At 37.0% G+C, this 19,047-nt stretch overlaps 1 protein-coding gene across 4 annotated transcripts in view; it reads right to left on the bottom strand.

Annotated features, from left to right (window-relative positions):
* The window catches only part of RBPJ (recombination signal binding protein for immunoglobulin kappa J region), a 78,762-nt gene that overhangs the window by 26,047 nt on the left and 33,668 nt on the right, over positions 1-19,047 (bottom strand). For all 4 annotated transcript variants that reach the window (XM_054030012.1, XM_054030011.1, XM_054030013.1 and 1 more), the window contains exon 2: positions 4,945-4,983. In XM_054030012.1, coding sequence (XP_053885987.1) covers positions 4,945-4,983 — 39 coding nt within the window. The remainder of the gene's footprint in view (positions 1-4,944; positions 4,984-19,047) is intronic.

The raw sequence follows: 19,047 nt of genomic DNA, 5'->3' as shown, positions 1-19,047 counted from the left end.
CCTACTGAAACTGACAGAAGTAGAGCTAAAACTCTATGGAAAGGTTTTCAGGACATTTTTGGTGAAGGCCATCCACCTAAAGGCAGACACCCAGGAGATCAAACTCAACCAACATTTGGATAGTTCTTTAATGGCACCAAGACATTTGTTGACCCAGAACTTTACTCAACTAAGGAAACAATATTCCTCATTGACAAGATCTGTTTCCAATAAATAGAAAGACCCCTCAGATAAAGAGAGCCTATGGACTACAAACTCACCCAAGAGAGTGGGGGACAGAACATAATCCAACTGTGATGACATTTCAATTTAAATTCTTGTACTTGGCACATAGATATCATGGTAACTGTGCACCAGAAATATGTATATAAGTAGATGATACACCAATACAGAAATATGGGCCAAATTACAATTTTAAATGTGCATTACCTTGATCTCGCTAAATCTGGCTAATAATCAGTAACACTAATACTATGCTGCATATAGGCATAAAGTATAAACAATAAGGCATAGACAATAAAAAACTGTTTCTCTCAAGTATATTTACATATACTATCTGAGACTGTTTATATAGGTATTCAGATGTTCAGTACTTTATAACTACCAAACCAAAGATTAATATTTTCTCAATGAATTATATTTATGTATTTCAGTACGACACAAAATTCTCCATTTTAGCTTCATTTAACTTAGTCAAACATATGTTCAAGTTGCAGAGTGCATTATGTAATGCCCATGAATATCTACAGTACTCATGTTAAACAATCTCTCAAAGAGACTGTTACAAATATAGTAAAGAATGTCCATGTGCTGTCAATTCTAGTGTATATTAAGCATTGTGTCAGGATCAAATTATCTCTGCCTCTTTCTTCTGCTCTAAAGGCTGTATTCATAAAATCACAGTTGCCACATAGACCTAACCTCCTAAGAATAGAAAGACTATCCTTCTTTCTCTACGGCTTATCAAGAAAATGTTCAATAGGAACAAGAATACCTACCTTTTACATAGCCATTTTGATCAGTAGATCTCAAAGCACTTTAAGGAGGTAAGCAACATTACCCATCACAACTATATATTACATTTTATATATAACTGCAAAAGCAAGTAGCACAATAGAATAGAAGTTGCTGAGAGATATTTTTATTCCTTCAAAGAACTTAAGCAATGAAGAGGAAAAGAATTGCTGAAGAACATGTATCTGAAAAAAAAAGTTATTCTCCAACTGGAGATGGCAAGCAGGTGCAACAGGGTTTCTACAGGTATGTTAGCAACAAGAAGAAGGTCAGTGAAAGTGTGGGCCCCTTACAGAATGGGGGAGGCAACCTCGTGACAGAGGATGTGGAAAAAGCTAATGTACTCAATGCTTTTTTTGCCTGTCTTCACGAACAAGATCAGCTCCCAGACTGCTGCACTGGACAGCACAGCATGGCGAGGAAGTGACCAGCCCTCTGTGGAGAAAGAAGTGGTTCAAGACTATTTAGAAAAGCTGGACGAGCACAAGTCCATGGGGATGGATAAGCTGCATCCGAGGGTGCTAAAGGAGTTGGCGGATGTGATTGCAGAGCCATTGGCCATTATCTTTGAAAACTCATGGCGATCGGGGAGGTCCCGGATGACTGGAAAAAGGCTAATGTAGTGACCATCTTTAAAAAAGGGATGAAGGAGGATCCAGGGAACTACAGGCCAGTCAGCCTCACCTCAGTCCCTGGAAAAATCATGAAACAGGTCCTCAAGGAATCACTTAGAGGAGAGGAAAGTGATCAAGAACAGTCAGCATGGATTCACCAAGGACAAGTCATGCCTTACTAACCTAATTGCCTTCTATGAGGAGATAACTGGCTCTGTGGATTAGGGGAAAGCAGTGGACGTGTTATTCCTTGACTTTAGCAAAGCTTTTGACACGGTCTCCCACAGTATTCTTGCCAGCAAATTAAAGTAGTATGGGCTGGATGAATGGATTATAAGGTGGATAGAAAGATGGCTAGATCATCGGGCTCAACGGGTAGTGATCAATGGCTCCATGTCTAGTTGGCAGCCGGTATCAAGCAGAGTGCCCCAAGGGTCAGTCCTGGGGCCGCTTTTGTTCAATATCTTCATTAGTGATCTGGAGGATGGCGTGGACTGCACCCTCAGCAAGTTTGCAGATGACACTAAACTGGGAGGAGCGGTAGATACGCTGGAGGGTAGGGATAGGATACCTAGACAAACTAGAGAATTGGGCCAACAGAAATCCGATGAGGTTCAACAAGGACAAGTGCAGAGTCCTGCACTTAGGATGGAAGAATCCCATGCACTGCTACTGACTAGGGACCGAGTGGCTAGGCACCAATTCTGCAGAAAAGGACCTAGGGGTTACAGTGGACGAGAAACTGGATGAGAGTCGACAGTGTGCCCTTGTTGCCAAGAAGGCTAATGGCATTTTGGGCTGTACAAGTAGGAGCATTGCCAGAAGATAGAGGGATGTGATCATTCCCCTCTATTCAGCATTGGCGAGGCCTCATCTGGAGTACTGTGTCCAGTTTTGGGCCCCACGCTACAAGAAGGATGTGGAAAAATTGGAAAGAGTCCAGCGGAGGGCAACAAAAATGATTAGGGGGCTCGAGCACATGACTTATGAGGAGAGGCTGAGGGAACTGGGATTATTTAGTCTGCAGAAGAGAAGAATGAGGGGGGATTTGATAGCTGCTTTCAACTACCTGAAAGGGGGTTCCAAAGAGGATGGAACTGTTCTCAGTGGTAGCAGATGACAGAACAAGGAGTAATGGTCTCAAGTTGCAGTGGGGGAGGTTTAGATTGGGTATTAAGAAAAACTTTTTCACTAGGAGGGTGGTGAAGCACTGGAATGGGTTACCTAGGGAAGTGGTGGAATCTCCTTCCTTAGAGGTTTTTACGGTCAGGCTTGACAGAGCCCCCTGGCTGGGATGATTTAGTTGGGGATTGGTCCTGCTTTGAGCAGGTGGTTGGACTAGAAGACCTCCTGAGGTCCCTTTCAACCCTGATATTCTATTAGTCATATAGGACTTTTCATATATAGAAAATAATTTAGTTAAAAGAGCATTTGAGTTTTAACATAATGGTATATTCTTCAGACTATCTGAATGGATCATATTCTTACTTACATAATCTATTATGTATTCAGTATAGGATTGCTAATTCAAAGGGAAAAGAGAGATAAGAAAGGACTCCAATTCACCAGTTTCACCCTCTTTGCCCTCCTATACTCACAAGAAATCTATCTTCTGGGATACATCTACAAGATCCTAAAATATGTTCTCTACTCAATTCTTTAAGCATGGATTCTCAATATAGAGGTCAAGACCACGAGAGGCATTGGGAAGTCTTGGTAGGTAGGGGATAGGGGAGGGCATTGGTTTGTCTAGATTTTATGGGATGGAAGTTCTTAAACATTTTACTACATTTTCAGAACATGAGGTCTTGGTATGTAAAAAATAATTAGAACCACCCACTCTCACACATGGGAAATGGTTCCCAGGATCCCTGTCAATATCCCAGGAGGAAGATACTTTACTAACCAAGTAGCTGAACCCTGTGCATGAAACCTAGATTCATCAAAGTTAAGCATACAATAATACAGTTTATGCCCTGATATACTACAGGATGTTCATTCAATTTTCTATTTTTAATTAATCTCAGGAAGGTGGATTCTACCAATAACTTCAGAAGCAGAAAATTCCAAAAGTGATTAACTTCCAAGAGGGGAAAATACTTCATGATTTTAAACCTAACCTTTTTTAAAAAAAATCCACAAATAGGTATAGATAATAATTGTACAAGTCATATGGGAAAATGGAAAATTACTTGTTGAGCTTATTTAAAACTATTGTGGGATAAACTCTGGTCTGAGTTATAAGTACTCACAGCCTAAATATGAAGCAAGTTGATCACAAAGCTAGAGTATATCTGAAAATGCATTCCTGCTGAAAGGTACCCCAAACCTGACATGACATAAAACATGTTTCTTCTTGTTTTGCATAAAGCATCCTGCTCCCTCACGTAAAAGGAAGTAGGCCAGGGTAACAGTGGGTGTGTTATGCCCCCAAATACTATTGTTCACAAACAGCGCTATTAAAAAAGTGTAGTTTTTGTGCACATCAGGCAAACACAGTAGCCATCAATTAAGTAAACATTTGCCTACAGTTGCCACACACAGTATCCATTACTACAGTTTTCCCCTCTCCACAGAATCAGTATTTATAGTAACTGTGTGGTAACAATTGGCAAATGGTGACTATTTTATGGATTCTACAGTAAGTTATTCCAAAACGGAACAGGAATAACTCAGATATAATATTTTACAGCCCTTCTCACAGCCTTTCATGAACAGCTTCCCTTGAGAATGTGGTACTATTCACAAAACTTTTAGGTTAAGATCGATCCCTGACAGCATTCTTGATTGTGATATACATTGCAGCGCAAAGGCCCTCAAATACAATATTTAAATTCTGCCAGTAAAAGAGCTTTGGCATTTGACGTGATTTCATTAGTCACACTTATCAATGAATACAGAATATAGGGATAGAATATATATACTTGTCAATGAGGAGACGTTTGAAGTCATCTCTGGAAACTTAGACCTGAGCAGATTAATACCTACTACAATGCTCTACAAATAATAAACATTTGACTACATAAAAGCCAAGCGATTTCTGCAAAGAATTTTGAATTTCAGATTAAACAGAGAAATGAAATGAAAGCTCAATGTTCAGAGTATTATTTCTGGTTGATAAAGTGTTTGTTAAAGCTTTCCATTTTTGGGAAAAGATTTTAAACCAACATTTCGAAATGTACTATGACTCTCTGCCAAATGATTATCCTTCAGCACTGAAATTAAAGGCTGACAAGCTACAATTTGTTATTTATCTTTGAAATTTTTTAAAGGAAAAAATAAGTTTAGATAAAATGATAAACTATTCTATGCTTACCTGGTAAGACGTTTAGGTTGAGGTCGCTCACCAAATTTCCTGTAAACAAACAAGAAACCAGTAATTTAAAACAAACATTCTGTGATAGATTTTTACACTTAAATATTAGAATTTGCTGTATCTTATTTCCTTGATTATTTTTCTTTATTTTTTATGCTGACATAATAAAGCATGTGTGTATATTTCACACACACACACACACACACACACACACATTTAAAAACACAGTACAAGTACTGATAACTCATTTATGATTCAGAATGTTTTCAATTTAGTACACCTCTACCCCGATATAACGCTGTCCTTGGGAGTCAAAAAATCTTACTGTGTTATAGGTGAAACTGCATTATATCGAACTTGCTTTGATCCGCTAGAGCGTGCAGCCCCACCCCACCTCCCCATAGCGCTGCTTTACCGCATTATATCCAAATTCGTGTTATATCGGGTCGCGTTATATCAGGGTAGAGGTGTATGTTCCATTTCTATTTTTTTAAAGCAAACCACTCCTTTACAGAGTTTTTCTGAAATACTAAAGACATTTCTTACTCAAATAAATCAGAAAAATTACATATGTTATTCAAATTTTAACTAAAATGAAAAAAAGCCCTTCACTGTGAAATTGTTCTTCATGTACCAAAAGGCCTGGCAAATGAAATCATTCATTATTGTCCAGTTAGGGGGGAAAATGTAGTACAATTCTTACTAATGTCTTTGTTTACTATGCCTTCTGCAAAGGTCACATTTGCCTCATTTTTCTGAAGTTTACTTTAAAAGTCCAAGTTTCTTAACTACATCAAAAATCAGAGATTATCTGCTATTACCAGCTACTAGAAGTGTCAGTAAGAACTGTTACCATCAACACAATGACAACAACATTACTAATATTGTGACCATCAGTTGTCTGATTCTGAGTTGGCAAATACATTGCACTATAAATACTGCACTTTAGAATCACTTTTCTAAGAAACTGGGGGTTTTCCCCCCCTCAGTAACTTCTTACAGTAGGCTTGACGAAGATTATTATATACAATGGTCTCGAGACTCAAGGAAAATTAGGTTCTCAGCTGAACACGTAGAGAGAGGGTGATTCAAAAACATCTAATAATCCATTAGCATTGTGAGGTAATACTACCTCACCACAAACTTTAAGCTAAATCTTCCTAAAAATGTTAAAGTATGTAAGAAGATGCGCACATGCAGTTGTATAGAAACATCCTCTTCAGTAATACAAAGCAAACCAAAAAGATTAAGTCAGAATCGTCAAGAAGATTTGAGAAACGGAAGGCGAGGATATTGCTCCTCTGCCTCACAACACGTCTGTTCCTATGTTCAATCTCTTAAAGGAAGTACAATCACAAGCTAAAATGAGAACAAGAAACATGTAGCAGCTAGCTCAACACCCTTCTACCTAAAAATAAATTATATGAGACAGGGAAGTCAGCCATGCAATGAATATGCAGCCATTAGTGGAAAATACACTTCAGAATGGCAATGTTCTTGGTACGGTATATCAAACAGATATATCTTTCCCTTTATGCTTCATGAACAATGAAAAATCCATCTATAATAGCGCTGTACAATATTTGAGGCTCCCTATTGCAATAAGGAGCATGAGACCTAAAATTACATGACAAGAGATCCCCTAATTTATGGAGCAGATCTGCACTGAACTTTGTAGCAAAGCAAATACAACTGATTATACAATTATTCAATACACTTAAATTTTATTTAAGTAATTCCAGAAATGCACCACAAAGTGAAAATATACAATTAATGCATATAATTTAATTTGCATTGTAACAGAGGAATACCATCCTGCTTAGTAGACCACCAAAAGAGAAAAACTATAGGGGACAGGCAGCAGCATTAACTTAAGGTGATTAAATCAATTTAAAAACACACCTGAAATATTAAACCAGTTCAACTTTCTGTGTAGATCAGACCTTAGTGTTTTGGATGACATGTCTGTTTTAAATGAATCCACAAGCGTGAGTGAAGGATTTTGCATTTAGCTCTGAGCAGATGACAACCATCCACTCTCTGAAAATCAGGTCTCTTTGAAGTATCTCAATTTGGGCACCCCAAAATTGAAGTACCCAACATTACTTGTCATTTTTCTGATTGTTGGCCTAAAACCTAAAAAGTGTGTAAAAATTGATTTTACTTGTCATTATTTATGCTTTGTTTCTTGTTTACCTTCTTCTCAGCTTGAATAATGAATGCAGATTGCTCAATTTCACTTATTTTTATGATCAGTATGTAGCTGCTTTCACTTTATTTCTTATGTGTTAGTGCAATGCTGAACTGTTTGGCCTTTGAATGTTATAAGAACTTATATGCTTCTATCTGGAATGTAAAAGAGTGTGTGTGTGTGTGTGTGTGTGTGTGTGATTTTAACAAGAATATAAGCTGCACTAACATCTATTTACTCCTTTGGAGTCTTATGAGAATAGTTATATATAAAGAATAAATAGGGTGAAAAAAAACTGACGATTCACCTGCCTGAGACTCTCACTGACCAGGTAGTGAACGATCTCTAGCCAATGCCATCTGACCAACAGAAGCAGAACCTGAAAGTTGAGTAAGCAGTATGACATTGTGGAGAAGTGTGTTCTCTGTTGCAATGCTACCTATATAGTGCAACTCACTAAGATCACCTGATTAGGGTCCAATGCTGGGTGAGAAAAGTGGATTTCAAATTTTTATATTTATTTATATTCTGACCAGATCAGTTATTAAACTTTCATTTATTTATTTATATTACAGTAGCACTTGCAGACTGCAATCTTGATCAGGATCTTATTGTACAAGAGGCTGTACTATTCAAAGAAAGGAAAAGTTCCTGACCCTAACTAATCACAATCTAAGGCCTTCTCTATACACACACACAAGTTTTTTCTGAGTTAAATCAGTGCAACTCCCTTGCAGAGACTCTCTTATTTCAGTTTAAGAGAGTCTTATGTGGTGTTACTGTGGCTTTAAGAGAATGAATAGAATCTCCAGCGTGTGGGAGCTAACAGTGGGAGGAAGAAGTTGGTTTTAGGTTAGACTGATAGATGGACCTGAGTTAAGATGCTTTGTATATATGTTAGCTATGTAGCTAATAAAAAGAACAGTTAAGGTGCTAGCAATGAAAGATGCTAAAAAACTACCTACAGTAAAAGTTAGAGAATTGAAAAACAAGTTTGATTGAACTAAGATGGATCAATTAAGAATTCCCACATTTCTAAAAATGTCGAGAAATGCTGTGGAAAACTGGAAAAGGTTTCAACAAGTATTTGATGGATTTTTGAGGACATAGGGATCTAATCATAAAGAAGATGAACAAAAGACTGCCATCTTTTTGAATACTGCAGGTACTGAAAGAATTTCATTATATAATTCATTTGAGCTTAATGTTAGAGAACGAGCTCACTATGAGTTTGTCTTAAAAAATGTTAGGAATACCATTTACCAAAAAGAAATTAAACATTCGAAAGATTTCAATTTCACTCAAGAAATCAAAAGTAGGAAGAGACTTCTGCATCACTTTTAACAGATCTAAAGATAAGAAGTCACAAACGTAATTTCCAAGAATCTATATGAGTCAATGATAAGCAGTCAAATTGTGATGGGTATAACAGATACGAGTGTAAGAAAAAGACTGTTAGAAGAGTCAGATCTAAATCTGGAAAAAGCAGTGAGAATTTGCCAAACTGCTGAATCTAATCAACAATTAAATCACATTTTAGAAAGAAAACAAACTGGTGTGAATATACACTTAATAAGAAAAAGTCTATGGCGGAAAACAGTGAAAATATTAAAGTTGAAAAATATGAGCATATGAAAGAATGTTCTAGATATGGAAGAAGACACCAACCTAAACAACATCCAGCATATGGTCAAACCTGTCATATCTGCAAGAAACAAAATTATTTTGCAAAAGTTTGTAAACATAAAAGTAGAAAAAAAAATAGAAATATACACTTAGTTCAAAATTCAAAAGTCTCAGTGAAGATGCTGAATAAGGAATACAGAGTTTATAGTACACATGAAGACAATTTGTTTCTGGGTATTTTGAAACAGCGTCATTCTGTGAACTACAAGAAGGATTGGACAGTACACTATCTACTAATGGTACATTTATTTCATATGTAACAGATACAGGTGCACTAGTTAATATAACTTCAGAAGAAATTATAAAATATCTAAAAGTAAAAACCTGTATTAAATGAACTACACATTTATTTGCAAACTTACAGTGGCGAAAAAATTCTTGTTATGGGTATTTGTGAATTACAAGTCATAGTTAAAGATAATTTAGAAAATATAAGTTTTTTGTAGTAGTTAAGGGACTAGTTATTTTTATTTTAGGTTTAGAAACATGTTTAGCACTAAATCTAATTGGTAGAATTCAAACTATTCAGGATTCTGAAACATTGGAAATATAATATCAATTTACAGAGTTATTCACTAGCATTGGTAAATTAGATACAATGCATAAAATAGTTAAATGAAACAAAGAAACCAATCATATATGCAATTAGAAAAATACCCTTAGCTTTAAGAAATAGGGTACACAAGGAATTGTAAAGGTTAGTTAATTTAAATATAATTAAAAGAGTGTGAGAGCCAGCTGAGTGGGCGAATTCATTAGTAATAGTAGAAAACAAAGATGGATTCTTATGGTTATGTTTAGATTCCAAAGACTTAAATTAATATGTTAAAAGGGAACATTTTAAAATATCTACCAGGGAAGAAATATTTGGACAAATATCAGGAACAAAATACTGTACTTTTCTTCTTTAGATGCTTTGAACAGATTTTGGCAAATAGTACTGGAGTAAGAAAGTCAATTGCTATTCACATTTAATACATCTTTTGTATGTTACTGTTTTAAAAGATCACCTTTTGGATTATGTTCAGCTCCAGAGGCATTTCACAAAGCAATACAAAATATTTTTGAAAATATATATGGCACACAAGTGTACACAGATGATATAATAATATGGGGAAGAACTTTCCAAGACACACCTTATATTGGAGTGTCCACACCAGGTAGTTCCACTGATTTAACTAAGTTTCTCAACCTATTTAAATGGGTATAATTTTCTTGTCTAAACAGGGCCTAATTAGATAAGACAAAAAGTATTATCATCCACATTTTACAGATAGCGAACTGAAGCACAGAGAGATTAAGTGAGTTGCCCAAGGCCACACAGATCTGTGGTAGAGCCAGGAATTGATCCCCAATATTCTGAGTCAATCCCAAAACCAACCTCACTTTGTACACTTCCTGATGAAAGTTACAGATTTTGTTGAAACAGATGTGTGACCTTGTACAGGTACTGCCTCTACTTAAAGGAGGTTTTTCTAAGCACATAAAGCTAAAATCAAGCCTGAGAGAACAAACTATTAACTCTCTAAGCTGCTATCTTTTTAAAATACAAATACTTTTTGGGGTTGTAGGTGCATGTTTGTTTACTGTAAGCCCAAATTGTGACTGCCTATATTAAATCGAGTTGCTTTTTCTACAACTGTGTTCTCAGTCCCCTGCAGTCCATGGACAGGTGAATGTCATAGGGCATTTTTCAAATGGAAAAGAGAATGCTATCCTCTACGTCCTGACCAATATTCTTCTCACTACAAACAGGTTCTAAAGTCCAAAGCTTTGTATGCACAAATGGTCACAGTCACAGCAATATTAATATATAATTTACTGTCTGCAACATCTTTTGGGATGCCTTATGCATGGAAAGCAATGTGAACAAATACTGTTTGTATCTAACTGGTAGTAAGGACACATATGCTGCTTAGCAGACTGTTGGTGTTCAGTGAACAACATAAAGGGCTCCATGCACTCAGCAGCACAATGGACCCGAATTCTGCTGCAGGTACTCTTCAGTTCCACAGCAGGTAACACATAACTGCATTGCAATATTAATTATATTAATTTGCTGATTTTTCATAATGTGTAGCTGATGTGAAGTAACATCTTCTTTGGGATCTCTAGATAAGGGCAAAAGTTCCCCAATAAGTCTGAATATTGAGAATCCCTATACAAACACCACTCAACTTCTGGAGACAGTATATGATAGCTAGGTAAAGCTCCACCCCTTATGGGCCCCCGCTGCTGTCACACTTCTAAGGGGGGCTCTGTGCTACTGACACTCCAGTGGGTGTTGGGGTTACTGGTGCAGATGCAATAGTTATTGGTGAGTTATCCTGTGCTGTGTGCTTAGAGCCTCAAAGATTGCCTTGCCTTAACCCATCTCTAAAAACAACAACCGAGGAGTCCTTGTAGCACCTTAGAGACTAACAAATATATTTGGGCATAAGCTTTTCGTGGGCTAAAACCTACTTTATCAGATGCATGGAATGGAAAATACAGTAGGCAGGTATAAATACACAGCACATGAAAAGATGGGAAAATGCTAGTACTGACCCCCCACTTGGTAAGGCAACTCCCTTGTGAGGGGGAGGAAGAAGGAACTGGGTGGTTGGGGGGTTAGACTGGGACTGGTGGGCAAGAAAACTGGGACTGGGAGTCTGGAGGGGTAAGACTAGGACTTGCTGAACAAGGACATGAAGTTTGGGATCAGAATCCTGAAGAGTGATGACTAAGACTGGCTAGGTGAGGAGAACATGAATGGAACTAGGAGTCAGGGTGGGGAGAAGGCAGAACTGGGACAGGTCAGGTTGAAGGGGACACGACAGATGTGGTAATGCTTGGGGGGAATGGGCAGAAGAGACCATGCACACTAGAATACACTTGTCTCCAAAGCCTGGAATGGAACCCAAGATTCTTGATTCTCACCATTCCCCCTCTGCTGTCCGCAACTATCTGTGAAACCGACTGGCAAAGTTTCCCACCCCCTTTGGACCAGTGGTACCCAAAATTTTCCTCCCACGGCCCCCCCTTACCAGTAATGGCATGTGTCCTACACTGCTATGAAAATTAGCTCAGTATTGAAATAACCCCAGTATATTTACACTTTTCCTTAAATTATACTAAATGAGGATTTCAGGAATTTGAAATGTTATTGTAAACATATCTTCTTCAAAGTGCAACATTAATTGTCCTTAAACCAATATTTAATTTATTCATTTATACTGCTCCAGGTTTAAGAATTAAAATGAATAAAAATTAAATGGGTATGTTGTAATTACATTCCCCCATGTAACTTTGATATACTACAGAAAATAAATTTTGTCACATGTATGAATTCCAACAAGATTCCTAATTATAATGGTACCACAAATTAGTAGCTTATCGAGGGCAATCTGGACGTAACAAAAACGTGAACACCAATGCTTAACTGCTTTATTCGTTCCCATTCCTGCTATTCTTTATGGTTTATACTCACTTTCATGTCACAGAGCTGGAACAGTACCCCAGTGATGAGATACCATTACCAACATCTATTTTCACTTGTTTTAGCATATCCAGAGTTCCTTGGACCCTCACATGTACAAGTCCTAGTTCTCCAATACATAGATACAGTAAGACTTCCTGAGAGACTAAGACAAATTTCGAACAAATAACTTGCTATGTCTTCCCAGTTCAAGACACAAAGAACGACTCCCATAAAGTTTCCTGCTGATGAACACGGGCTGAAATATACTGTCACTTTATATTTTAGATATTATAATGTGTAGGAAGTTGCATGGTAGAAACCACAAAACAAAATTCACACATGCAGCCTACTAAGTTAATAAGCCCCAATAAATGTCTGATAAAGGCACAGTTAAAAATGAGAAAACAGCCCATCTTACTGGGAAAAAACAAAACAAAAAACAAAACACAAAATATAACAATGCAGAAACTCTGAAGTAAAATAGAACAAAATGTCTTGTCTTCCCACAAAGGAGCCAGAAACATATTATAGCAAATATCTAGACCTCTTTCTAAAAGATATGCTGTAGGTCGAACAAAGTTAAGGGGCTTGATGCAGAAATTACTGGGTTACTAATTTCTTTGGCCTGTGTTATTAAAGAGATCAAACCAGATTATGCAAATATTTTCTAGTGGCTGTAAAAATCTCTGAATATCCTTGTGAAGAGAATTCAAAAGGAAAAAGCCCTGCTTCCTTCCCAGAAGTAAAGCTGGCCAAAACATGGAAATCCCATTCCATGAAAAATTTGTTGTTTTTTTTTTTTTCTCGAAAGAAAAAAATTGCCCTAAACTAGTACAAAATGTCAAAAAAGCAGAATTACTCACTGGAAATGTTTTTTTTTTAAATCCATTTTTGGGAGAACCAAAACTATTTTTTTTGGCCACCTGCCTGGAAAATTCAACTATCTGAACAAGGGTGTGTGTGTGTGTGCTCTCATCAATTTCATGGGTGGAGGCAGAGCACTGGGGTCTCTGCCACACCAGCCCTCAGGGACAGCTTTTGTCAATTTCACTTGCAGAATGTGAAATTAACGAGAGTCTTCCAGGCAGGCAGTAGTTTTGATTTTCCCCAATGAAAAAAAAACAACCCTGAAATTTTTGGCAAAATTGAAATTTTCTACAAAAATGACATTTTTGTAAGAAAAAAACATGCTGATGAAAAATGTGCAATCAGCTCTACACAGAAAGCATGAAGCAGATGTTCAAAAAGGCACAGAATATGACTGGTACAATTTCTGCCCACAAAATTTTCATCCACAAAATTGAACAGCAGAAAATTTTGCGCTAGCAATTAAACTTCAGGCACAAATCAGATCAAATTAGGGACAAATTAGGTTCAATCTAATTCACTATATAAGCCACTGAATAGTGAAATGAACTCTTGTTTTAACTGTAAAAATCTCAAACCACCGACGCATTAAAACGTGGCTAGTATTGCAGGGATTGTCTATACTACAGAACATCTTTAGCGGGTTCAAACAACTTTTCATGAGCCAAAGAGAGATTTTTGCAATATTTCAGACAGATGCTTAGAGATGGCATTACCCTTCAGATTTGGGGTTAGGAGGAAACTTCTCTTGAGAAAGGTTATCCTGTTGCCTAGTGCAAGGTTTCTTGCACCTTCTTCTAAAGCATTTGGCACTGGTGATTGTCAGAAATAAGATACTAGACTTAGATGATTCAATATGACAATTCCTAAATGTGTTTATCAAGTGAGGATTCTCACTCTATTAGATGTCAATCAATTGCATGGAGTAGGGGACTGATTCCACTCTACTCAGGAGTTACAGAAGGTGAGCCCTGTGAAGTGTGTACTCATTACTGGAGCAAGGCAGCTAAAAGAACTAGACCCTACGTGGAGGACATAGGGATAAAGAAGGTATTGGTTTTAACTGCTAGAGGAGAGTAACGCTTGAAAGACAGAGAACCTTGAACAGGATTCTAGATTTTCATAAAAATTAGTGGAGGAGTTTTGATACACTCTATGGGGGATCAGCAAAGAAGGAAGTAATAGAATTTCTGGCATCTACCAGAGCAGCAAGGGTAAGCAGGAAGGCAACTTCGCAGACTTGGGAGCATGAAAATAGAGCATTTTTTGCTCATTTCTGCAAATGGGTAGTACACCGAGGGAAACCTAAAGGGAAACTATGGGGACTGGCATTCCAATGAACTTTGGGTGACGTTCTGGTTACTGCTTTAGCATACAAGATGACTTTTAATCCTTCATTTAAAAACCAAGTTTCTCAGCTGACAGGTGTGATTATTTTATAAACCATATGACACAAACATTGTCACAGTTAAATTTGAAAAAGTGAAACAATAATAAATAACTTCAGCTTGGTTGAGAGCAGTTGGAGGGAAGTTTCTATTATTACTTTTTTAAAGGAACTAACAAAATCAGTCTGACCACTGTACTTTCATGTTTTCTCTCTCCCCACAACGTTTTATAAGTCACTTGTGGGTTTTTTTAGATTGTAAGATCTTTGGACAGGCATCATGTCTTCTTGTATGTTTGTACAGCACCTAGCACAATGAGGCCTTGATCCTGACTTGGACCTACCAGCGCTACCACAATATAAACAAAACATATTTTTAAAAAGTATATATTGTGTTGCTATGTTGTTCTGAGTCCTGTTCTTGTCTATTGATGACCCTTGTACCCTACATATTCACATTTGCAATGGTAAAATTCACTTTACTAATAGTATTTTTATAAATTTTGCTTAAAGTACTGCTACTGGCACAAGGTTCAATTAAAAAGAAATGCAGAGAATGAAATTCACAGTTGCCTAGTCAGTATTATATTTATGAAACTTGTATGGGAAGTAATATTTTTTTCACCAAATAATTGCCTTGAGCAAAAGCTGCATCTGCTGGAATCTTTATTTTTCAAACAGCCATATTGGGACTCTACTTCTCCTTTACATATTTTGTCTTTCTTCTGGTCTCTCTCAGGTAAAATTTAATTATCACTGAGTAAGAGGAGTGCCATTTTTTTATAAAAATATATAATTACAGAATTACTGAATATGGGAATGCAACAGATGTAATATATATGGATTTTAATAATGGACAGAGTCCCATGAAATCCTGAAAATATATTCAAATTAGTCTGGATGTGACATCATCATGTGGAATTAAAACTGGCTAATAATAAAGCGCAATGTATCAAACTGAAAAGGAATGGAGGTGTTAGAGAGGGGACTATGTTTTGCCATCAGAGTTCAGCTAGTTATTAAAATATTAGTACTTCTGAAAATAGGAGTATACTCATTAAATTCCTGGTTATACAAAATTGGGAGGGGTTGCAAACACTAGCAAGGATAGACAAATGGTATAATGCAGAAAAAGTTTAACTTGTAGTCAAGTTTTTCTACTTGCAATTCCACACCGAACACATCACTCAACACACATCACTGAAAAAGCAAATATTAAAAACTAATTTCTGCTTAACAAGACTTTTAATTAAATCAAACTTTACATATATCCTGAGTGCAAAAACTGTCTGCAAAACTAAAATAACCTTAACTCTAACCCTATAGAGACATCAGCCTCAAATCTTTTTTTTACTATAGTTCACAATTAGGGCCTGATACTGCAGAAGTTTGCATAGCCAATGCCAATGGTATGCAGATGAGGCCCCCTAAGTTGTTTAATTTTGGATCAAGGACTTTAAGGGCTCTAAGAGGTTTGCATATATAGTTGTCAACATCTTAAATTTGTAAATGCCAATGTATAGTGTAATGACCATAACACTGCCATCCTCCTATGTTCCCTTGGTTATACTTTTCATAAGAACTTGGAAGCAATATGTAAAAACCTTAAATATGGAGTATGATCCAGGCTTCAGAAGCTTAATATCTATATAGTATATATAGATATACACACTATATAGATATATAGTATACTAGTTCTGTACTTACAGATGTGCATATACTGGTACTTAACACATCAGTGACTTAGGTGCTAGGGAACCATGGTGACAGGAACCAAAGATAGAAACATGAATCTTAAGCATCTGGGATTTCTCTATCCTGTAATTAAATTAATAATTTGTAAAGTATATATTTTCCTATGTTGTTTAAGGCTGTGAAGATCTACGTGACCGTAAACACTGGTAACATTGCTGTCTGCACATCACCAAAACAACTGTAATCCTCCCATGTAGTGATGTCCTCAGAAACAAAAACAAAATCTCCTAAGAGACAACCTTATCCATTCATGATTTTTTTCCATTCTGTGGGTGCATATTCATGAATGATTTTCATGGATTTAAAACCATTGTGATCATCAAGTCTGACCTCTTGTATAACACCACAATCATTTCTATGAAACTCAGTGTCACAATTGTGTATTTAACCTGAGTTGTTGACTCACAGTTTTCAATATTTGATTGTTGTCAGATGATGTTGATTGAATTGGGTATTTGGTTTGTACTAGACTAGATTTTAGACTAGACACCTGACCCAGGTGTCAAGAAACATCAAATAACATGCAATGTGCTGTTGAGACCCTGATTTGAGATCTGTATTTGAGCAGGTAGCGTTCTGCAGTTTCCCAAAGCTAAAAATCTACCACACATAAAAGCCATGCACTTCAGGCTTAAAAACAAACAAACTGCAACCAACGCAGTTAAAAAAATGGAAGCAGGTTATTTTTTAGAAGCTATCCCAGGAACTAGGGAGCCAGTTGATATTTGAGATTTGTTGTCACTTAATATGCAAATAAACAAAACCTATTAAGATGCCATATGCCCCAATATGCATATTTTGAATTTTTTTAATTGAAATATTAAGGCATTTCATACTTTATTATTCCAAATGTTGCATGAGACATGGAGCAAAAGGATAATTGACAATCAAGTGCTTTGACACTCAATTAAATGTTCATTGGTATTACAATTTGTTAGAATTTTCTAAAATTCAGGGAATAGAAGGCACCTTCAATAGAAAAATCCTAGTTTCTAAAAAGGAAAATGTAAGTTGAATAACCAGAAAAATTTTAATATTATTATACTATAGAGGAGCTTCCCTAAGGGATATGGTGGAAGCTACATTGATAGGGACATCTGATGCTAAACTGGACAAAATACCAGAAACATGTATTACTTTAGGGAACAATCCTGCACTGAGAAAGAGAGAGACTAGATTATTTGATGGGTCTTTTCTCTCTAATTTCAATGATTCCATAAATCAATTCTTTAGAATTTTTAAGTGCACTGGCTGCTCTCATCCCCAACCTTCCCTCTTAAGTTAACTTTTACTGATTGTCAGAACTTTAGAGGCCATTGCAGCCTAAGTTAATAAAAGCTGTGAAAGTTTCCAACTCCTGCTTATTAGTCTGGGTAACCTCTGAGGGAAAGGAATCTTAAAATTCCTCAGCTTGCTCACATCCTAAACATTTTAGGATGCCCTTTGCTGCTTCCTCTCACTTAAATATGGCTTCAAAAGTTGTCTCTGTGTCATTTCCTCAATAAAAATGCTGCTGGAGCAGCAGCTCAGTTCTATGCAGAAACCACAGAAAATTATGCAGATCCACTGTACCACAGTAATGAATATTTTTAAAAGGGCTCATTTGTTTAAAATGCTCGGTAGAGTCTCTGCAAAATGAAAAGTTTTCTTTTCACAAAATGCCTGCTTATGCTGACAGACAGCCTGATAAAATAAACGGTGTTGCAAAGGTACTTTGCATCTGAAGAATTGGCACTGTTCTTGGAAAAAATGATCTTGCTGCCCTAGCCCCTGCCAGTACAATTATATCATAAGCACAGCCTTTAGGGTCTGGGTCTGTCAGTCAACACAAATCTAAGAGTTCACAAGGTCACCCCTCCTGCCTCAGCCCATGCAAGGTATGCGCATACCCTGATAAAATCGCTTTCAGCCACCATGACACTGCAGACATTTATTATTTATATGCTGCAAGCATTTAGAGGCTGCGATCTGGATTGGGGCCCCACTGCTCTAGTAGTCATATAAACACATTTAGCAACAGTCAAGACAAACGATAACAAATACAGACAATGTCAAAGGCACGTCATTAGTTAGCCTCAGCCACTTTTAAAATGAACTGCAACATCTGCACCCACGCTCATACTGCAGCTAGCTTGCTTCATTACTGCTGACCTGAAATACACTCTTTGCTGCCCAAGCTACAGAAACAGATACAAGAATTAAAAAACTGCACCAACCTAATGGTATCTGAGTAACTGAAAGTGAATAAAGGCATGACATCTCCTACCCCTGTGCTCCAATGTCACTTCAGCTGCTCTTCCCCCTTTGGAGGAGGAGTGCTGGACGGCCTAACTTCAACATGATTCTTTGGGAAGTCCAGAAGTAAAAGAATAAAACAGTCCTTCCTCCCCCGCAAATCAATATACAGAAAATTCCTCAACTGTCCTTCAAAACTTTCTTAAAAACCCACCTGTTCCATGATGAATCCCACTGACCATGCACCATTATATCTTTGTATGGCATGGTCCTGTAGTATACCAGACTATGTTCACAGACGGCAAGTCCTCAAAACAGAGAACGTGCTACTTGTTTGAAACAAGTCTCCTATTGTACAGCACTATACACACTTTTGGCACTATACCAAATAAAGCTCACATAAATACAAGAGGAGAGCGCTGGTTCACTTAGTCACGCCCTCTCACTGGAAATCACTTGTTCAATTAGAAACTCTCTCTCTCCCTTTTCTTACCCTCTTTCATCCTCCCACCGTTCTTTCAT

The sequence above is a fragment of the Malaclemys terrapin genome, chromosome 5, assembly GCF_027887155.1.
Source record: "Malaclemys terrapin pileata isolate rMalTer1 chromosome 5, rMalTer1.hap1, whole genome shotgun sequence".
In the NCBI taxonomy this organism is placed as follows: Eukaryota; Metazoa; Chordata; order Testudines; family Emydidae; genus Malaclemys; species Malaclemys terrapin.
Note: the sequence above shows the minus strand (reverse complement) of the source record. Positions and strands in the feature narration are given on the sequence as shown.